The 23765-nt window shown below is 37.9% G+C and overlaps 1 protein-coding gene across 1 annotated transcript; it reads right to left on the reverse strand.

The window, feature by feature from the left end:
- Positions 1 to 898: 898 nt before the first annotated feature.
- LOC116689477 (integrin alpha-2) lies at positions 899 to 23765 on the reverse strand. Its single transcript, XM_032516029.1, is given in 31 exon segments — positions 899 to 3034; positions 3425 to 3541; positions 3813 to 3902; positions 4043 to 4156; positions 7018 to 7128; positions 7216 to 7326; positions 7615 to 7717; positions 7833 to 7916; positions 8012 to 8088; positions 8196 to 8279; positions 8592 to 8733; positions 11169 to 11254; positions 11552 to 11662; positions 11760 to 11911; positions 12465 to 12628; positions 12794 to 12924; positions 13036 to 13199; positions 13202 to 13238; positions 13387 to 13530; positions 13633 to 13778; positions 14264 to 14402; positions 15188 to 15264; positions 15503 to 15668; positions 16878 to 17028; positions 17923 to 18071; positions 18186 to 18313; positions 18875 to 18989; positions 19587 to 19672; positions 19980 to 20089; positions 22280 to 22403; positions 23633 to 23765. Coding segments are annotated over 31 exon segments (3549 nt in total). The 5' UTR covers positions 23679 to 23765; the 3' UTR covers positions 899 to 2944.

The raw sequence follows: 23765 nt of genomic DNA on the forward strand, positions 1-23765 counted from the left end.
ATACTGTACATTCAACGTATCTGGAGTGATCTTTCGACAACAGAACATGCCTGTTCACATTATTTTTCAGCTCTTGGTGATTATGAATCAATTAGACATTATATAATTTAAGTTTTCACATATCCGGATTTAGACTGAACAGTGTTTTGATGTGAAAGCTAGTCTGTAAATGTAGCTGTCTGAGGGGCAGCACTAGCCTCATGCTGAAATTCCACACTTGAGAATGTCTACTACTTTATTAAGTTATTTTTTTATCTTATCAACCAGAGTAAACCACTTGAGTTTATTTCCATGTCTCCCATTAATCCCTTATAGGAATTTAAGAATCAAAACAAGGCACTACAAGTCACAACAACTGAAGGTCTCTCAAATTAGTGAACATGACTATTTCTTAGCCGACCGAAAGCTGCATTAACCTTAAAGTTTTCATGTCACTTGTTTTTGTGACGATTACTTCTTTCAACAAATCTGAAAATATTTACTTGATGTTGAGTTATGTTTGGCATATCCTTCATCGTGTGGTGTGTGTGATTTGTGATATCAGAGTCTTTGAAGAGCAGAAGCTTCCAAAACACTTCCTGACATGCAAGAACATTTCTGCCCTGCTGTATCAACTTTAAAGGGCTGGCTGCTCTCCTGAAGCCATTAATGGCATCAGCATGGGGACAACCAGTGCTCCCTGTCCCAGGCTCTAAGCTGAATTTGATAGGATCTGTTCGCAACTATAAGTAAAATCACTGTCACAGGTTTTAATACAGCATGCACTGATTGGTTCCACACACCCCTGATGCCAATTATTTTGTTTTACTTTGATACAGATTTGTTCTATTAAAAAAAGTCAACAAAAAAAAGGTTTAGGCTGTGGCTACTCCAATCTACTCTGCGTAGATGCGTGACAAAATGTTCCAAGTTTTTATTATCAAATCAAATAAATGTACAATTCATGACCTGTCAAGTTAATGTCAATAGCAGGAAAAGTTAAAAGTCTTAAAAGTAGTTGTAATGAACCCGATAAGGTTATTTCAAAGTGCAAAACAAGGCAAACAGATATTAAATAATTTGCTATAAAGTCATTTTTGATTTAAAACAACATTGCAGCAATTTGTGAGCAATCATCCCATTGTGGCATGGGTCAGATGTTTGGCTGGAACTGCCAATCATCTGCCGGAAACCCAAGAGGGAGGAATCTACAAATGTGTTCAAACACTTCCATTGTATCACATTTCATCGACCATTTCAACAAAGCTCTCTGCACACATATAGATAGAATCAAAAGGCTATTTCATAACAACGTAGTGCATCAATAATTGTGAAACAGAGCATTTTAATCATCAAACTCTGTATCCCCTTTAACAAAAAAAAGCTTGAGAGAGGGAGAACACCACAGTCAAAAATGTCAGAGGAAGTTAACCGATTTTGAGTGAAATCTTCAATTGTACTGATGTTTGGAAGGAAGCGGTCCAAGTACGGTTACTTGCTGGGTCAGGTTAGGAGAGGGGACTAGAGAGTAGAGAAGAGGAGCAACACAGTCCAAAATGGATCATACATTTGGAAGCTTTAATTGATAGGGGTATAGAGTGTTTAAGTCATTAACAGAGCAGTTAGAAAATACTCAACAGTGCCAACATGCCATCTAGATCATGCTACCATCTAGTGGCAAAGGTGTGCCAATACACATTTAGATCCTGCAGGGTTCACTTTACACTCTCAAACTTACTACTGTAAGAGAGAAACAAAGGGACATATTAGGTGTTTTTAGGGAGTAAATTAACCTGGATGGTGTTTTGGCAACCATCATGCTCCATCTATAACACATTTTCTCTGTAGTGAACAATACTTGCACATGGGACCCTGTGTCCTTTTGACCTACAGATAAACATTATTAGAGCTGAATCCATTAGTTGATCAACAGAAAATGTATCTGCAACTATGCTGATAATCAATTTAATAGTTAGAACAAAAAAATCCAAAACATTTGCTGGTTCAAATTGCTTTCCTTTGTGTTATATGGCAGTAATGTAGGGTTTGGACAACAAACAACAACCAATTTGACGTGATTCACCTGGAACCAGGAAACTGATTTTTAAAAGTCTATGCTCTGAAATTGAATGGGAAACAATTAATCAACGATGCAAAAAATAACTAGCATATTATAAATAACACAATATGCTACTAAAATAGTTATACCTGACAAGCTGTTCCACTAGTGGTAAAAAACAAAAACAAAATAACAATAAAAACAACAACAACACATTTAGCTAGTTCATGGACCCATATTGCCTCTAATCCTTTTTATGTATTAAACCTAATATAAAAGATCATTTTATCTTACAGTATATACAGTACAAACACAATGGAACAGAGGAATGACAGAAAAACAGGGTAGGGTTTGTTTCCTGTTTGCATTTAAAATACTGATACCAATAGTCTTAATGCAAGAAAGTGTCAGTTAATCTCAAGGCAGTTTATGCTACAGACTGTCTGATAAAAAGGTCATAGTTTGACAAGTGAGCTATATTCAATATAAGATTGTTCAACCATTTTGCCCAGAAGTTGCCAAAACAAAAACCAATGGATGAATACGATCGCTTTACAGTGTAAAACTCAAAATCAATTTCGGAAGAAGTATTGTATGTATATGGTTCTGTCATGTTACACATACAGTTCTTACAATTATTCAAAGTCAGTGCATAACAGCAAGTAGTCAATGTACAGGCCACAAAGCTTAAAAATAAAGACTGATAACAATAATCCTCTCTAAAAATGGACAGAGTATCAAATCCCAGTTATCCTCAAACTGAATAGCTTCCATTTTATATAAATGTCCAATTTCCAGTGATTGAACTGTAGTCCATTTGTACTTTATAAGAACCAGTAACAAGTACCAGTATCCACACAGGAAACAATCCAGTGAAGAGAAAAGGCAGCAGGTTTTCTCTTCAGATCACAGCACTTCGTCAACATGTGCGTGGCTCTGTCCGTCTTCATCGGCCTCCCTCTGAAGCTGCTGGTACTTTCTTTTGAAAAACCCAAACTATAAAGTAAACAGATTCAGTTTAGACACATGCATAGCAGTTTTATTAAAAACAAACTTAATCAATAAAACAGTATTTTACAACAGATTCCAGTATATTGTCAATTTTCTGCAAGAATATATCCATAATGCACATTACGTAGCCTATTTTTCTTGTATCCATAATGCATAATGCATATACAGTACATTGTGTTACATAGTAAGTGATAAGCAAATCAAGTTGTCCTGTCAATCTATCCAGATGCACATTTCTATGATAACAAATCAGGTGTATTCTCCTTTCTCAACTTGGCAGAGGTAAACTGTTCATGCCTAAGCTATAAAAAAGTAACTGCTGATGCTCCTCTTTATGTTGATATTACTTTCACTATATTGTAAACAGACAGTTACCTTCCACAGCAGTCCAACAGCCAGAGCCAACAGCACCAGTCCGGCAATGACGCTGCCAACAACCACTCCCACTGGAACGTCACCTTTCTCTCCAGGTTTACTGACTGTCACCACCACCTGGATAGCAGCAGGAGGACAGGAGAGGCCATTACATGGTCTGTCCCACTCAGATATGGCATGATTAACAAAAAATAAACAGACACTTTCCACATCAGACTATGCCAGATGAATTTGGAGGAAAAAAACATACTTTAGCAGCAGTCACAATGATGTTTCAGAAAAAAACTGAAATATCCCAGCGGCGTATGTTACAGATACAATGTGTTCAATATCACAAGTCTCTTCCTTCTTCAATTAATTTATGTGAGACATTAAATTCAAATCTTACTGGCAAGTGTTTGAGGCTGATAATGAGCAGGTTGGGGTTGGAGGTCTCGACATCAACAGTGGAGGTCAGCTCGATGGTCTGATAGGTGGCCTATGATGAGAGGTTTACACAAATGAAAAGCATTGGCATGAATTCACTCATCATCAACATTTAAAAGAATTAATGGTAGTAAAAGCAGACAAAACCACCACACCAGTATTACAAAATGAATTATTACTGAACATATTTACCGAAATAAATGTGCCACTCCAGATCCTTGTTTTAACTTTCACAAAGTAGTCGCTTTTGACTTCAGTGTCCTTGAGGATACATTTTATATACTCGCATTTTGCACTCTTGCAGTCCTGTCAGAAAAAAAAAAATAAAATAAAAGGAAATAAATGTACTGTTTATATTTAATATTTAAATTATTTTAAATTTCTTCTGCATTTGGGATATTTGAAAACAAACAAAAAATGACACATTGTACATATTGTACAGTACAATATACATTCAAGTTATTATGTTCTATTTAACACATCAAAATGAATAACAGGTTTATACAGTGTGTAGCTTTATAAAAAATATAAAGTTACATGAATTGTGCATCAAATCACAAATACATGAGAAAATGAAACTATTTATAATGTTATTATTATCTTACATGCTGACTAATCTAGGCTACATCAGGTACCTCATTGTGTAGATTTAGATTAGTGCATCACTAGTCTGGATCAACAAAAGTACATTTCCATGATAATTGCCTAACATCCAATGCATGTTTCAGGCACAGGAACGTCCCTAACTTTCCCATCTTTGCGTGTTGCTGTTCTCAAACACCGTTTGCTTTGGGAAACAACAACAAACTTTGCGCTACATGCTGAAAATGGCAGGCCTACTACGTTCTTTCGGGGACTGATTGTAAAGATTTACGGCATTTACTCTCTAACTGGGATGTTTTGGGACCGATTGGTGGGAACTATGGCTGTAGTGATATATCAAACCCAGGATTCGGTTTGTATCACAATATTTGAGTTAAGGCATTGTTTTGTCATTGATTAAATAGCACTTTGCAACACACAACAGAGACCTTATTTATTGATAAGGAAGGATTTCAATATTGATCAATCTAACATCAAAGATTCTTTTTTACCGTAAAATAATTTTTCCAAAGTCGTTTCAGTGGTTCATAACTACTGTTGGAATGAGACATAAGAATAATGGTAATGTTAACAGTAAGGGACAATTCCGCTTTCAACCTGTAGGAGGACCAAAGGGGAAAAGTGCTTTGGTGCCCACTGTAAAGGTGCTGGTTGACTACCAAGTAGCTAATGCTAATGCTTGGTCTATAACGTTAGCTAATTCTTGTTGGGTAACATAATATTACGACATTTTTCAACATGCTCAGTTATTTTGAGTAGCTTGATTGATAGATTGTTTTGACCACGGTTCACAACTCTGGGCTACCACAAATTCATCAGTAACGTTAACTGTATAAATCAGGAGTTTCAAACTCAATTTTATTAAAGGCCAGACATGTACAGTTTATTGCTGTGCTTTTATTACATTTTTAGAGGGGGTTTTGGCACACAACTAGCCAAAGAATTGTCCAAAAAGCCGGCCAAAATTAGCATTAAAAAAAGCAACAAAAACGTCTGAAAAAGGGACATAAACTAGGCTAGCCAAAATTTATTCTGACCCTATTATGGATCAATAATTATCAGCCCTGACCGATTATCCCGGCCAATATTTGGCAGTTTGTAGATTATTTGTATCAATGTTGTATTTTACTAATAACCAATAAAGTTAATTCATTAAAAAGTGTTCTACAGCTCTGCTACAGTTCTATTTACAGTCTGCAACACTTGCAATCAAACTATTAGCATATTACACCTTCAGGAAGATATTTAGTTCATTTTTTGTTTGGTTTTGTTTGACTGTATTATGTTATAAAGTTATTTTTATTAAATAATTGCTACAAACTTGTTTGTTGGAGTTTGTAACATTCCAAAATGTTAATTCTGACTAGAAGATTTAAATTTTTACAGTAAATGCATATATTTTCCAAATACTGGTTATCCATTTTATAACTACTAATTATCTGCATAGGCCCTGAAAAAACTGTATTTGTCGACCCTAGAACATATTCATATGAGGGCCGGATCAAAGTTGACAAGGGGCAAGCTTCGGCCCACGGGCCTTGAGTTTGACCCATGTGGTATAGACAGAAGGCTAATCAAATGGTAATTTAGCCAGCTAGCTAACATACCCCTGTCTGTCTGCCTCTCTCTCCCAGCGTTGCAAGGCTTCAGTCGGAATGAGAGCTGACAACAGCCCCGGCCCGAGGACACATCCACAGTCAGACCCCAGCCAGCTAGCAGCCAGCCCGGTCAGCACCTAACTAACTCCGGTGCTAAGGACGCTTACAATAGTTTACTGTACCGTCGGGAAATAGACCAAAGCACCCGAGTGAGAACAGCGGCCATTTGTAACGTTACACCTCAGTGTAAGTTGGCTAAATTTACCCGACAAGTTAAATAATAATAATAATAATAATAAAGAAGGGATAATGCACAGAAAAGGACAAATACTAATAGTAATTTAAAGATGTGGTAGCATTAGAACTGGACGGGAAGGATAATTCTGAGAGGTAGAAGGGATGTGTCGTGATTCTGCCTTCTCACTCCGCGACACAGGTTTGTGGATCTGAATGTCGCGATTTTGGTTTAATATTTCATATTGTTTCAGCCCTAGTGAGAAGTGCTTAGGACGAAGTATGCACAGCACTACACTGGAAATTACGATTAACAATGTATCCAGTTAATCTAAACAGCTGATGTTATGGTATTGTGTAAACAGTTAACTTCACTTATTTTTGTATGTGGTGTTTTCTTTAGTGGTGCAAATGTTTCACCAAAACAAATTCCTTGCAGAGCAACCGTTGCTGCGTCCTGAGTTTGTTATTGGTTTTAAGAAAAGCTAACAACCCAGCTTATTTTTTTTCCTCTTACTACAGAATGTATGTATGTATGTGTGGAGGAACCAGACCTTACTCCACCGCGTTGTGGAGATAGGACTGGCAATGCAATAAAGGCAATGTGCATGACTAGCTTCTCTAAGAGGCATGTTAAAATGATACACAAGAAGCTGTCTCCAAAGAAACATCTCAGAAAGTTGACGTGTATAAAGAGAAAAGTATGCAAAAGATTAACGTTGGAAAACTGACCAGTTTCTCCATGCCTCTGAGACTCTCCTCAGAGAAGGACACTTTGTGGCTCTTCTCTCCGATCTTCAGAGGATCAACCAAGTTGCTGGAATCACAGCTGACAGCACCTCCCTACAGGTGGAGAAGCCTTGGGTCATTTATTCTATTGATAATTGGGCACACTCCAAATCATACAGTAAAAGGCAATTGAGAACTCACAGTTTGTGTGTTCACACTGGTAACATAGAGGAGCTGATTTCCACCTCTGGTGGTCACTGGCAGAGCAATGGTCAGATACACGAGGCTGACAGGTAAGTTACTCGTTGAAACCTTTAAATACAATTTGTTTTAATACATAAAAAAAATATATATATATAATGAAAAATTAGATGATGATTTTTAAGGCAGATTTATACATGTGATCTGTGTTATTATTGCAGGACAACCATTAATAGTGAGTGTGTGTGTGTGTGTGTGTGTGTGTGTGTGTGTGTGTGTGTGTGTGTAATGCAGAGGTGTGTCAGATGTTTGTTGGGTGACCATACAGATGTTTTTTAGACTTGTGCTTTTTAATTATTATAGTTATCTTCATCTTTTCTAATCTCTTTTGTTTTGCACCTTCACTGTAAAGTTAAACTCTGGGCCGATGTCATCTAGACTTGCCACTGTTGTTACCACGGGAAGTGCAGCATCTGCCACATAGAAATCGATATTTGACAGCCTAGGACAAAGAAAAAAATCAGCACTTAAACGCATTTGCCATCTTCAATTGTCAATCTTAGAGTGTGATTCAAATTTTAAAAAAATATGTTAAGGTGACAAAATAATAAAAGCACCTAGATAAAACAATCCCTGCATCATATTGAACAGGAATGGTTATGTCCACTTTGTTGTCTGCAGGTATTTCCTCTTTACCATCGCTGCAAAGAAGAAAAAAAAAAAGGTACATTATTACATCTCGATCGTTTCAATTAAGAGCCATCATTTTTCGTTGAATTCAATTCAATTAGTGTACCTCTTGGCCTCAAACTTCACCTCGGCTCGGTTTTGCAACTGATCAAGATTATAATCAAAATGAATCCAAAATTTCACCTGGAATTAAATAATAGGACATTTTGCATTATTTACCATAATTAGTCAAACAGAGAATTTTGTATAGGCAATTCAGTCCAAAATAGTTGATCAATTTTTGCACTTACCTCTTGGTCTTGTTTTAATACTGGGTATCCTACTTGGCAGGTGACGGCTTGTGTTTGTGTTGAAGTGCATTTGACTTCCTCTGTCTGTAAATTTTATAGAATTTTACAGTTCACAAAGCTACTTAACTGCTATAAGGCTTTATTACACTGACAATACATTACCATAAGGCTGAACATCTTTTAGTGTTTTCAAATAGTAACAGAAAAGTACAGAAACCTTTTTTTCTCGTTTTAGTAAGTAATAATGGGTTGGATTAATTAAAATTGTTTAATGATAGTAATTTATTTAGTAAAAGCGTGATGTGGTGACTGTTATGTTACAAACTGCCTAACAACTCTTTAATCCTTAGCATCATGTCAACTTAAACAGTTTTCATTGAAGACTCTTTTACTCACAGGAGGAAAGATGGATGAGTAGTAGAGGTTGCTGGAGTAAGTGGCCAAGACCTGAGTGTTGTACGCGTTCTCCTTTTTGTTCTTCACGACAACTTCAAATGACAGTTCTCGGTTATTAGCGCTCACCAGAACGGGAACTGAGCTGCAAAACAAGAGCTCAAATTACTGTCTGCATTCCCATGATTTCATTTGCTTGTGTCCCAGAGCAAAGGTGCATACTCACAGCAGGAGTGTTGTTTAATGAACAGAGGGACAGGAATAAAAAGGAATTCATTTATATTGTTTAAAAGATCTTTGTCTTTTTCCGTAACATCTACAAATACAGTATAGACATACAGAACCTAAAAGTGAAGTTATCTAGATAAATACTATTGATTCTACCTCCACCTTAAAATGCACAATACAGTCTTTATATAGGAATGGATCAAATGGCCTTCCTTAAGATTGAGAAGCGAGGAGTCACGTGATCGGCTGGACGGAGATGGCGGCTGGAGGCAAAGCTCTGGACCCAACTTTGCCAAATAGTTGTTTTATATGGTTCCTACTCCAGTATTCTACCACTGTATGCTTGATATGCTTACTTATTGCGGAATGGCAAGCAAAGGTAAAGGACAATGCAGCAATTCTGACATTATTGCAGAGGCTGTACTGGGGAAACAGAAAAGCTACCTTGAGCCACGCTTTTAAGATGTCCACTTTACAGAGGAGGAAAGAGGATGGTGGCCTTTGTGTTCCCAACTTCAAATATTACTTCTGGTTCTTTGTGTTGAGGCCCCTTCTCACTTGGTTTAGCCCAGATATGTCTGTTTGCTGGCATACCTTAGAAAGTGCTATGACAGAGCCTTGGTCACTGCATGACATTTATTTTGCCAATGTTTCTAACAAACAGTGCCAGTTACGCTTTGGCCCCATTGTCTCACATCTTGTCAAGATTTGGAGATTGGCTGAAACACACTGCCATAAAGCTTGTAACTGGCACACTTTTCCCCCTATATTCAATAATACAGCACTCCTGATTGGGGGGAGGCCAATAACAAGCCCACAATGGGAGCAGAGGGGACTTCACTGTCTCAAAGACATTTTTAGCAAGGTTGGCTTATTGCCTTTTTCTGACTTGCAGAACGCATTCAGTCTACCATGTTCCTATTTTTTTTTTTTAAATTACGATCAGCACTCAAGGCGTACAGTGTACCTTGGCAGAGGCCTTTGCCCATCCATCCTATCCGGAAGTTATTTACTGTGCACCCTAAAAACTGTGGGATGTATCTAGGTTTTATCAAGTCTGTTGGAAACCACCTCACAACCTGTCTATCCACACATGGGCCATTTCCTACTTGGATGTAGTGTATATGAAGCTTTCCATGGCGCGCATTAATAGAGCAGCAGGAAAGACTCTGGACACTTGGGTGAACATTGTTGAGGCTGTGAAGTCTGGGCTGTGTGTGTCTGTTTCTCCGTGTGTTGTTTTTGTCTCCCTCCTTCTAGTCTTTCCTTTCTATGTTCTATTTAATTTTAATTTTATTATTTATGTTTCTGGCCCTGGGACGCGTTCTCTGCATACAGCCAAGTCTACAAATGTGAAAATTAATAGCAGCTGCAAAACTGCAAAAGGTCAAATATGTGTGAAAGTGTTTAAAGTCACTGAAAAGTCCTAATTCTAATTTTCTGCAGCTATTGGAAATTAAGAGAGACTCATAAAACAGACAAAAATAGAAAATAGTGTAATGCTTGTTAGGATTTATTATTTTCTTTCTGTTATATAAATGTCTACACTATTAGCTGCCTTTATGTGACACTATAACTATTTCACAATTGTCATCATGATTTATAGCCCTGCTAGGAAAATACAGGGCTTTGAGCTACCATCACTAGACGGTAGTGTTGAGTACAGCCTCCAGGAGCTGCTAGAGGGGCTCTTAGGTACATAGTCCTATTTAAAAATATGTGATAGAAACAGAGAGAATGTATCATTATAGTCATTGACGTTGACTGTAAGAATCAGTTTCACAACTTCACATCAAAGGATTCAAACCCCAGAAAAGTATTCAGGTCCAACAATCAAAAGTAACAGAAAAAAACTTACTTTATTATTTCTAGTTTTATACGTTAAGAGTTTAACACATAAACCCTCAGTTACTTCATTCATCTTTTTATGAGCTGCACCACCCAACTTTCGTCAGCTTCTGATAAAAATAGTATTACAATCTCATGTCAAAGAATCAAAAGACTGTTTTTAAGGCCTTGTTGCTTATAATAGGAAGTTGATTGAGAAAATAGGTTCTCAGGGCCTGTAAGATACATGCTTATCTCCGTTTCACAAATGACTCATAGTACAGAAGGATGTAGCCCTGCCAGAGCTTGTTCTCTCGTGCACATCATTATTTCTACTCTCAACATTAACCCTGAATGAACAACAAAATTCGTTATCCTGAGGATACCATCCCACGTTACATGAAACCACAAAACAGAGCACATCTTCTAAAGAGTATTTCAAACGTATAAACTGTATGTTGTAACGGACAGCAGGTATGACATGACACGTCTTGCACTACACACAAACAGGTCAGTGATTCTCACCTGGGCGCCTTTGTGTCTGTCTTCACACTCAGCACCAGATCACTGACACACACATCATCAGAGCCGCAGTCTTTTGTGAAGGGGATCTGAAACAATAACATTGTATTACTATACTATACTATCTATATACTATAATTATGTTAACATTGTACAAAACCATAACATTCTTTAAAAGCTGTATTTTCAAAAGATGCCTATTCTTCTAGAATCTCTACACATAAAGGAAATGTATTATATTTTACTGCGGTGGGTGAACCTTGTTGGTGAAAAACACAGTGTGTAAATCTCTGACTGAATCTGTTTCTTGCAGACCTTTGAAGGTAAAAGACTACAAACTAATAAACCCAGATTCAAAGATACCATGTACTTTATCGGCCACTTACAAAGAATTCCCAGGCACTTGCAGAAAACACATCGAGGACAGGGTTCACATCTGCATTCTGCTGCTTGATTTCTACTTTCAGACTGAGGGAATTGACAAAGTCTGGTGCCTCCTGTTGAAGAACCAACACACGGACAAATAAATACGAAGTCATTTCTCTACAAGCCTCATCAAAGAAGACTGCGAAACAAATGATTTTCACCTATTACCTGAACATAAATCTGGTAGTTCTGACACAGGGGCACAGATGATATTTTTGCATTTTCTGTGAGGAAGCGTTCATTGTTTTTAGTGAACAGTCCTCTTGACGTCACTCGCGAAGCCTGCAAGTCAGCGTCCAGAGTCAAATTGTAGGATATATCTAAAAGAAGAAGAGTACAACATTTTTTTCCGTAAAAACTATTAAGAGTGGTTTTTGAACATCTTTCAGCAATAGTATGACATTTTGGGAAAAGGATTTCTTGTTGATGAGTAAGATGGAAAAATTGATCCCCTTCTCATGTCTGCACACTAAATATAAGGCTATAGCCAGCAGCCAGTTAGCTTAGCATAGCACAAAGACTAACAATACGGGGAATCAGCCAGCCTGGCTCTGTCCAAAGGTAACAAATCCACCAACCAGTAAATTGCAACTTGTCATTTTTGCACTGAGCTTTAAAAGCTGTTTAAAGGTGGATTTGGTTACATTTAGAAACAGCCAGTTTTTCTGTTTTACCTGTTTTTATTCTTTGTGTTAAGCTAACTGGCTAGTGGCTGTAGCTTCAAATTTACTGTACAGACATAAGAGTGGTATTAGTCATCTCATCAACTCACTGCAAGAAAGCAAACAAAGCAAAGCGCAATTCCCAAAACTATTACATTAAGTAAAAGGAATGTACTTATTCTTGAGAAGCATAACAGCTAATCAGATTTACCAATGGGTCCAATGGGATTCTTGGGCCTGAATGCAGCACTGAAACAAAGGTTAGTGCTGAAACACGAAAGCTTGCGTCCATTAATGTCACAGGGTTTGTTGAAAATGTTGATTTTATCGGGGTTGAAAGAAGCTTTAGCTGAGACAGACGCCAGACCTCTGGACCTGAAAACCAAGTGGAAATTGGTATTTATTGGAACAAATTACCACCAGCCTTGCAGATTCTATATATAGTAGTTTAATTTACTGAACTTCATAAAATAATATAATGTGGTAAATCATTACATAATTTTTAATCATTCACAGTTAATTACACATTGCCTTACTTACCAGAGCTGCACCACTTTGCCATATGCCCCAATGGAAATATCAGGGATTGTATCATCATTCAAATCTATGTAGCTATCCAGGGACCTTCCAAAATACTGCAATTTAGGATCCAGTTTGGAGCCAAAGATTCTCTGAAACAGATGAACAACAATGATGATTGCTCTCATTATTACAGAGTTTAATGAACTAACTGATATTCATTCATTATTGAGAGACAGACAGTTATTCATTTCTCTCCATACCTGTGAGAACTGTTTGTTCAGTGTCTTCAGCTGCCCGTTGTAGATGTAGATGACACCTTTTCCTGTGTCTTCTAGTGGGGCCCCTACTACAACATCATTGTAACCGTCGAGGTCCAGGTCAGGAATGGCAGAGATGGCTATCCCAAATCGTGCATTCTCGGTGGGGGCGGACCATTGAGGAATCCCTGCTCATTCAGTATACCCTTTGGATCATACAACAGATAACATATGTGGCTAGTGAAGCTACACATCATGCTATACTTCCTTTAAATTCAAGAAAACTATGAATGTAAATCTCTTTAACTTTTTTTTTACAGTATAGTCAGTGTGTAAAATGTTCCTCATGTTCACCTTGGTGACAGAGAAGAGGTAGACCCTGCCTTCCTCTCTCTTCAGATCGTTCATGAACATGGGCGCACCAACCAGAAGGAGGTCCGTCACCTCGTCTCGGTCCACGTCCAGGGGGCACAGGACACTTCCAAAGTATGACCCAATCTAGGACAACAATTGCAAGCTGTTTACTGATGCTGAGTTAAATTTGTTTCTACATATGTTTCTGGGGGAAAGTGTAAATACCACATCATCTAATATCATTACCTGTTTTCCTCTTTCTGAGTCTATGATGGCAGATTGCTTCAGGGCATTGACGGTGTACACAATAACTTGTCCAGAGTGGTTGGAGCGAGGTGCACCAGCCACAAAGTATTCTGTTGATCCATCACTCAGTGTGGTGACAGAATAACCTGGAAATTACAACAAATAACGCATTTTAGCAGACATACAGTATATATATTAACTAAGTATATTTAATTTCATTGTACACAGTTTTTAACCATAAAAATGACAATAAATGCTTTGACTTTGGCGCTTTGACTTGACTTATTCAAGAACTTTACTCTGCTGTTGAGTATTTAATTTTTTTGCTACTTTTACTTTGCTACATTTTAGAAGGAAATATTGTCATTTTACTCCATACGTTTATTTGAATGTTGAATGTTTAATTACTAAAACACCAGAAAAGGAAGATATGGTGTGATGTTAAAAGTACTCTAAATCTAAACTGAACCCAATGAGGTCGACAACTATGTAGGATCTGCTACATAGCAAAATGAATACTCAGTATAGAATCAACATCTTTGACTATTCATGAATTATCTCATGCAAAGATTTAAAGTAACAGAATCAAAACTAGGTAAAAAAAATACAGAGGACAACTGTGAACTCATACCTAGTAGTGCGCTGTGGTTTTTGTCTTGAAGGGTTCCCTCAAAGACTGAGAAAGGGAGAATGTCTACTTTTGACCCTGTTTGATGGACGACAGTCCCGCTCCAAGCGTAGGCTCCCACTGCTCCCAGCATCATCACATCCTTAAAAAGCGTAGGTCAAAAACCAGTCAACAGATACAACCAAATACTACTGTAGATCACAGCATTCATATTTTGTAACGGTTGCTCTACTGACATTTACAGTAAAAACCACAAATGGAAAACATTCTGAAAACAGAACAGATTATAAATATTCAAAAAGAAAATCACTAAGTCAGACTGGTATAGAAAAATGCAACCTCCTCTTTCTTTTTAGTGAGAATGCTGCATTACAGCAGGAAGGGTGTTATGAAGGGGTTGTGGGTTCCCATGATTCACCAGTCAGATTCTGTGACAGGCTTTATTGTCAGTTCAAACTATGTTCACATATGGTATTTTGATAGCTGTTTACTGAATTATCATAAATATTTTCATAGCTTTGATAATTGAAACTGGTGGCCATCCTCAACACACTGCTTTCGCCTGGGAGCGCACATGGGAGCGCACAAAACAGGCACTGTACTGAAGAATACCATTTAGCATGTATCTTGTGGAATTATGCTATTTTTATTCTTTTCCTCGCAAGCATTGACACTTAGGAGAAAAAAATTACTGCTGTAATATATTTTTAGATTTGTAAAAATTCTCTCAAAAGAAGTACAAACCCCTGTGCAGGGCTTTGACATCGGATGAGCCTTCAAACTCTTTATCTTATTTCACACTGCCACAAGCAACACACAACCATTACATGTTCTGCCGCAGTGCGTTTGCAAGTTTGATAGTAAAAACCATGTCAACTTGCTCTGTCACAATTGATAGAAAAGACAGTACAAGACAGTGCTCTGTACCCGTTTGCTGGAGTAGTGAGCACTGAATCCGACCTGGGACATTTCCATCTCAAAGTTGCCCCCCCCTTTTCCAGTGCCTGTGTGGGAGCATGGCATCATGTTAAAACAAGGATCAAAAACAATGAAGCAGAGTCAGATAAAACACAAGATGTGTATAAAAAAAACTTTTCTCTTTGATGTCTCTTGAGCTATGACAGACAAGTTGTGACAAGCTTGAATCATTTTCTATGCATGTGTATGAATGAACATGCAGTGTCAAGTAAATTACACATACTGCCTGCGTAACAACAAGCAGAGAAAAAGAGAAATACGCACCTTCTATGTTGAAGATGCGGCTCCCCAATGTTCCAGCAATGGTGGAGAGGGCTGCCTCTTCCGACACATTGAAGAAGTACTTCTCTGTGGGCGTACTGGCAATGGATTTGATTTCTTTTATCAGGTTGTCTGTGTTGATGTTGTTTCTGGTGTAATAACCCAGGACCTAGAAAACACCACAAATTCAGGATTGCAAAGAGGAAAAAGAGGTCTAGGTAATTACAGTAGCAGATCAAACTGCAACTCAATCAGGAATGTATGCAATATAAGCTGCAGGCATAGCGATTTTGGTTTAATTCATTTATTTCTGTCATTTTACACTATTCATTTGGAAGTAGTGATAAACCAAAGCATATTTTTGCTCACTGAAGAGGTGTTGGCTGAAGCCTAGAGGCTGATTTAGGCTTCTGCATTAAATCAACGCCGTGGGTACATATGTAGGTACGTGGCGATACTGACCCTACGCCGGACCCTACGCAGTAGCCTGACATGCACCACTCAGAAAATGTAACTACACTTTGCGGCGACACACATCATCTGCCATGGTTTGTTAGCGTTGCATCTCCCCCGACTCACTTCCGGGTCTCCTTCTCCTTAAACAACATTATTCATGGAGAGGGTTAACTTTTTACTTTTTACTGTTATGTCCCACCGTGGTCAGAAAGCACAGGGGAGACACTTTGTATCTCTTACTATGCCTCCCTAGAGTCTCACTCCAAAGCAAATCACCGCAACTCTTTCATTCTTGCATACCACACACTCCCCACGCACACACACACGTCGGCCCTGCTTTTCTCTTAAAGAGATCAGCTAAAAAGCTCTACGTGGAGCCTCCGCACAACCATAAATCAGCCTTTAGCTTATTATCCCTACGCTTTTTACATGATATTTTTATTACAATAAGTTTGTACAGCTTGCTTTAGATTTATACACAAACCCCCCCACAAAAATACATGTATATTACATTGTACATACCACAAAAGTCCCAATTAAGCGATTAATTTATACACTAGTGTTCATACCTCAGTTAAATATTTGTTAATCATCATATTTTTGTACTACACATTTTCTTTTATTTTTAAAAAACTATTCCACAAAGTACATCCTTTGACTGAATGTTCTATTTTTGCATCTGTTTTAATATTTTTTATTGTAAACATGCAAAATCCTCCTATTTCATACTGACTAGTTTAGAAAATAATCTGAATACATACTGGAAGCATCGGATTTTTTTCTTTATATATTTACTGTGCAGTTTTATAGTATACAAGACCATCCATTGCTACTGTATGTAATCAGCAGGCATCATTCACCTCCTCAATGAAAACAAAAAATTATGAAAGTAATTGGCAGTAAGTGGCGGATCATTACTTACAGCGATACCGAAGCGGGTGATGCCTTGTCTCTCACAGTCATTGATAACTGTATCGCGGATGTCCTCGTCGTGAGACTCCCCATCAGTGACGACCACCATCACCTTGGCAGCGCCTGATCGACCTCCATTATTTTGATGGAATCCCATCTGGCTAAAGCGAGCAGACACAGTACTGTTTGTGGTTTTATAATAAAACAACTGTTCATAAAAGATTTTTAATTGGCAGACCAAAATCAAAATCAGAATAACTTCAATCAGGTAATAATGAAAGAGACAGACGGAGTAACAGACAAATTAAAGAGCTCACTTTGACCAGTCAGTAACACACTGTGGAATTGGCCTCGGGAGTGGTCCTAGATGGTACCCTCCAAATTTCGGAAAAATCAGATGGGCCATTCATGAGATATAAACTTGTTGTACTTGTAGCGCCCCCTAGTGGTCAAGTGTCGTAAAATGAGACATGGCAAACAAGAATCTAAAGTTTTGCATTGATAGCATTTAATTTGGTTGAGTTATGGCAAAGTTGGCATTTTCACAGTTAGCTATACAAATTTGTTTGTGTAATATGCTCAATTTTTATCCTATAAAAATTATTTTGATAAGTTTTGGTCAGGTTGGTCTGTAGATACTACATTTAAAGTTTTGTGCAGATCGGTTGCACAGTCTAGGAGGAGTTCAACAAAGTAGGTTTTCAACTAAGTCTTGGATGGAAATGGGCGTGGCCGATGTCCCGAGATTCAGTTGGATCCAGGATATGGTTTTGAAATTTCCAGTGTAAAATTTGGGAGTTTTAGCACCAAACAGTTTTTTTCTGCTAGAGCGCAACCTTGTGGTCGAAGTGGGTCAACTGTTGCTCTGAGGTCCTTGCGTAGTTTTGGACCAGTCCTAAAAACAGCCCCCCCCACCATATACGGTTTAGGCTGTAGCGGGAATTTAAGACGGAGAAGAAAAGTAGTAAAGAAGAAAATGAATAAAACTTAAAGTAAATAAATAAGTAAATAAATAAACAGATATGCATAAAAGGCAGTTTTACTGTTACACCAACCTGGCATATTGGATCGCATGGAAGGTATTGGTAGACTGACCATACATTTGCTTGATTCTGGACGTTGCATCGATCAACTCAGCTTTGGTTTTATACTCGTTAAGTCTGATTTGAAACTTGGGATCAACAGCATACTGAATGACGCTGACCTGGCATAAGAAATGGTGCGATAAAGCAGAAAGCTGTCAGTAATAACCACAAGATCTTACCTGGCTTCATTTCTGCTTTCATTTCCTTTTTTGGCTCTTGAAACATGATGTCACCTGTGTATTTTTGGGCCCAATGTCAAGTGCAGGTATTAATTTCTGGAGGAAGGAGACCATTGGCTCCCAAGGATAAATGCTGTTGGAGCCATCCAAAACAATCACGATGTCCATAGGCCCTCCACATGCTAGAAATGTCATGAGAGTGGACATAATTATACATTTAAGCAGAAGTTACGAATAGAATTGATTTTCAGTTTATTTTCTCCCTTTCCTGTTTACAGAAATATATTTTCACCATTTTGCAGTCATGAAATTTGCCTAAGATAGGATGTATATCGCATTAACCTGCCTTTTTCATTTGTTAAAATTAGATTATCATGTGGTAAAATGGCTGCAAACAGAGACACAATTTAGGAATTAAAAGTAGCTGATCAAAGGCAGAGCATGGATGAGCCATGTTGTAAAAAATAATCCACACCCAGCAGACACATAATAACTAAAATTGGAAAGAATAATTCAAACTTGGCCAGGTCTTGAATTAGAAATGTTGCTGTTTGTAAGCCAACTCTAATGATGGTGGCATGATGATATGAACACATAATGACATAACAATGCAACCGACTGTAAGTCACTGTGATGGTTTTATTCTATTCTGATATGAACTGAAGCCTGTCATGAAAGATATCTTACCATTTACAGCTCAAAATATCCGTGGTCATACTGTATTAAAAAAAGACCTATCTTACACTGGACGGCAGGAGAGAAGGCAGGTTGAGGTTGAAAGAGGGGGCTCATTTTTGCACATATTCCTGGGTAGAAGTCTTGATCACCACAGAGCTGTCCCCAAAGAGGACCGCACATCTGTATCAGATGAGAAAAGACTTAATGGATAGTTTGTCACTGCTTTGAAAAGCTCCCAATAAAGTATTATGTCTGAGTTAAATAGTGAATGAAATTGTTGTTAATAACTAATTATGAATTTGATTTAATTTATTAAACTGTTTGTAGTGTTAAAAAACAAAAATGTGAAACCTACAACACAAGTAGTTGTGCAGTGGATTAGCACTACTTCCTGCTGCAGTAGTTCATTTACCGGAGCTAAGCCACTGACCCACTTCCTTCCACCTATATATAAGATTTGTATGTAAATTTCAAAGGAAAATATGGCTTTACCAGTTGCTACAAAATGTGCTCATTTTGTGATTACAACATACAAGACAGGACTTTAAGGCTGTGTTCCTAAACATGCATTTTTATGCATATGATTATATAATATTATGAATATTCCATAATTACAAGTAACATAATAAATCACCAAAAATAAAGAGGAGTTATAGATTTATGAGAAATTTGTACTATTTCAGGTTATAAAATAATGTAATCTGCATGTCTCTGAAATAAGAGGATTTCCTTTCTATCCTTAGTATGAAAACCCATGCAACACGCAATCACACATACCATCAAACCTGCAGGCATCCTGGTAAGAGTCAAACCCAGGCACATGTTGTCATTGATGTTTTTAACATCTGGAATACTAACAGAATCTGTGAATGGTGGCAAAGAAAACAAATGAGCGCTTTCTGTACATTAAAGTTCAGATATTAGTTAGTTGAATCTGAAACTTATACAATTATCCTAAGCTCAATGTATGAATAAAATAAATGCTTTGCTGTACACTGCTATCATTTGTTTGTACTATTTAATTTTCAAAACAGAAAAAAGCTAAATGTCTGGAGACCTACCGGATGTTTTAAGACGACACATCTTTTCAGTTCTGTTTAGGAATTTTAAGTACATGGCCAATGTTTGGCAGATAGGTCAAAGGTTAAACAATAAAACACCAAATCTTACCTTGAAGATTGAGCTTGTCACAGTTGTTTCTGGACCCTGAGACTGGACACTTGTAAAGATCCCCGTTCCTATTTTGACTGAAACCACTCCATGGGGCACTAACGAGGAGCCTACAGACAACAACAATATCCGTCTCTTCCCAACTCTCATAAACATGCAATAAGTAATCTCTGATTGAGTTTGTGTAAAGTGCCGGACCAGCTTTACATACAGTAGTTAAATGAGACTCTTCCAATTAGTTTGATGCTCTCTCTTGTTGTAATACAAAAAAATTAAAAAATAATTCTTCAGCTTTGTGTAAATGTTAAACTAATATGGGAACCAAACTTTACTTCAGCAATCTCTGGGTGAATTCTAATACAAAAGCTATATAAAATATACATAAAGTCTGTAACAGTATACATTTGTGTGGTCTTGTTCTTCTGAGCAAGTGCCAACAAGACAGACGAGTCATTCTTCTAACATTTTAAGAAACAGCAAACAAGATTCTACAAGTTCACACAGAAAATCAAACTTCAAACACATTTTCCCAATTAATAGAATTCAGATGCTTGAAGCTGTTAAATCCAGACCCAGCAGTAATAAAAATACATAAATACCAATACTGTTATAAGACTTCAACCCAACTTAAAGTGTAATTTCCCCCACAGTGTAAAACAAGGTATGAGAAGTGGGACACACCATTCTTCTTCATTAGTTAAGGCAGGGGACACACGATGAAACACAGTTGCTTCCTCTAGAAATATGGAATAAACAGTCAGATGCCCCTATCAAATACTGCTGCCTCTTGCTGTTACGCAAAAGGGACACTCCTCCAGACATGACAATGTGTTACTCTATGAGTAACTCTATCTTACTCTATGAGTAACTCACTCTCAAGGCTACTGTGACTCAGAGTACACAACATCCAGACATCACTGAGGAGCCTAGTTACTATTAAACTAAATGTTACAAATGGCTAAGAGGCTCTAAAGAGATTGTAGCAGCTCAAAAAAATGAGCACCAAGGGATTTTTAAGACTACAGTTTCAACAATTTAGCCAGGATGGTGATAAAAGTTTCAACAATGTATTGCATTATCAACTTGTCAGTAGAGCTAGACCCATAAAATTGGATTTTTTAACTAACCCTAACTCCTAAATAGGGCCTAAAAACTGTAGTATTGGTTGTGCTAAACTTAACTGATTTAACAGACTGAATCCGTTTCCTGACAGTCTTGTAAATAACAGGGGTTGGAGGACTTTGCAAAAAAAAAAACTTGTTCAAGAACAAGACTGAGTCCACAGCCATGCTAGCGGCTCTGTGAGGCTGACCTCAGGCACACTGGTGCTTTGACATAAAGTAAATGCTAACACTGGTTTGCTAACATGTTCACAATTCAGTAAAAACTACAAATGTCAACCTTGTGGTGACATTAGAGGAAAGGTCAATGGATAATATATCTGTTCCAGTCTGGACCAAATCAACATTGCCATCCCCAGAGCTAAAACAGGTGGCTTACAACAGTGTTTAGCAGACACACAGCCTCTTGAACCTTTCAATGCATCAAGCAAAAACCCATGAAATTTTCATTCCCTTCAGTGAAAACACAAAATGATACAGCTGAACTGAAGTGCGATGGGTTTGTTTAATCATGGTGTCTGTGGCAGTGACTAGGTCACAATTTGGAAAGAGAATGAAACCTGAGATCTATGCTGTAAACAGCACAGGCTGCTAGTGGTAGTAGTGAAACAGTAGGGACAGTTGTTCACATGTCACAGAATACCTAGACACTACTGATTATCAATCATCTCTTTACAGTAACAGGCCTTCATTTGCAATATGGATACCTCTACCTGGAAAATCCTCCCTGACGTGTCACAAATGCACTTATTAGTTCAAAAATTTAGAAATATGACAGTTGGTGTAGGCTACACAGCTTCTCAGCAGTCATGCACACAACTGTTTGAAACTCAGTCAGTATGGACTGAGATCGAGCATGTCAGGCATCTCATTGAAACTGGAATTCAGCCCGTTCCAAGGAAGTGTAACTAAAAGTGGCCCTCTGAAGGTGAATCTGCACCTTATTTCCTCTAAAGTAAACTGCTCTCTTCATCATATTTATATACCCTGGGGATGTCATGTCATCATCTTCCTCACATTTATTGCTATTTCAAAGCGGTGGCAAAGAAATATCAACTAAATAAATGACACCACTTGAATGCCACAGCACCTGAATGGACAGGACACAGTTTGTGATGGAAACATGATACAATCAAAGTAGTCTAGGACTCTAAGAGAATGAAAGACTTAAATCAATACCATTTGCCTTCATGGTTTGTCGCTTGTTGGACTGTGTAGCCAAACTCTTCCGCAGCTGGGCCGCTGAAAATCTTGGCGCCTGCAGTGCCGACGTTGAAGGCCTGTGAGTTCCAGATTCTGTCAGCTGGCGAAGGAGAAAGATGAGGTTGCATGACAGTGACACTGATCAACATCCTATAAATCTCTTTACTGATAACAATCAATAATCAAAGAGTTAATCAAAGAGTACCTACTACACCTACTATAAACACTTCCAATTATGTCATCTTTGTTTTGCTTTTTTTTAATTTGTGCATCTAAAATTATTATCCTGACTCTGCTTGTTTATGGGAGAGAGGTTTGATGTCTTATCTCCAGCAACAATTTAAGCCATACTGACTTCCTCCTTTGAGTCATATGGGTGCTTTTTGTTACTGAATCATGTACGTTTTAAAAAACACATCAGCTTGACTCATGAAGTCAAGGCACCTCACTAAAAAGCTATACAACACATGACGGTCATTCTATTCACAAAGTGTTGTTGTTAATAGTCATTGCTCATCCCGAAACACTGTGTTTATCCACAATCCACCCTCACACACTCCTTTTGCATCCCCTCAGGACATGGAATTTGCTTGTCTTCCTGCAAAATCAGAGCCACAAGCCCATACAGGCCGAACTCATGCAGTTATCAGCCTGCCCTCCCCTCTATCAGCCGGCAGAGGAATGTGGATGGGTACTTGATTCGACAGACTTCCCCTTGCGCAGCCTCCTGCTGCCACGCCTGTTTACCTGCAGTACAAAGTAGCACTTTTCCTCCTCTTAGGCTCGGCAAACCTCAGAACATATTAACATTTCCTTTCATGTCATAAAATGGGGTCAATGTGCATTTATGTACCTACACTAGGAGAATAATAAAAAAAGTGTCTGGCTGGTAGTTGTTCAAAAACTTCCACAGGTTACAGAGCAGAAACCTGTGATGCACATTAAAACAATCTAGCCGATCCTATTTAATCCATGTGAGCTGACTTTGGCTCATGCATCGTTGTTGGTGGGAAAAACGCTGCAGGGTGAAGAGAAATCTATTTCAAAACAAAAGCACTTCCAGACCGATTCATTAAGTAGGCTAAATTTAATTACTGAATCTGCACACTCTGTATGCTGCTCTTCGGGCGTGTTTTAGGTGTGAGAAAACATTTACCATTAACAATAAAGCTATAACGAACGACTTATAAACCTCATCGACTGCACTTTCATGAAAACAATATAAACTCTCGCTGTTTGTAGCGAAAAGATATTTCGTTTTACTCTCTGCGTGAGAAAATGGTAACAAAATAACACGTTCAAAGTCCAAATAACGTGTTCAATACTTACTAATGACTACTATAGTGAAGAAGAAATGCACCCAGAAGAACTCCATCGTTGTCTTTATTCCATTTGTATGAGGTGATTAAATGAAGCCGCCGCACTTGTTAAAGATGTGGCTGCGCAGCGTGGAGACTCAGCG

This window comes from Etheostoma spectabile, chromosome 5, assembly GCF_008692095.1.
Source record: "Etheostoma spectabile isolate EspeVRDwgs_2016 chromosome 5, UIUC_Espe_1.0, whole genome shotgun sequence".
Classification (NCBI taxonomy): Eukaryota; Metazoa; Chordata; class Actinopteri; order Perciformes; family Percidae; genus Etheostoma; species Etheostoma spectabile.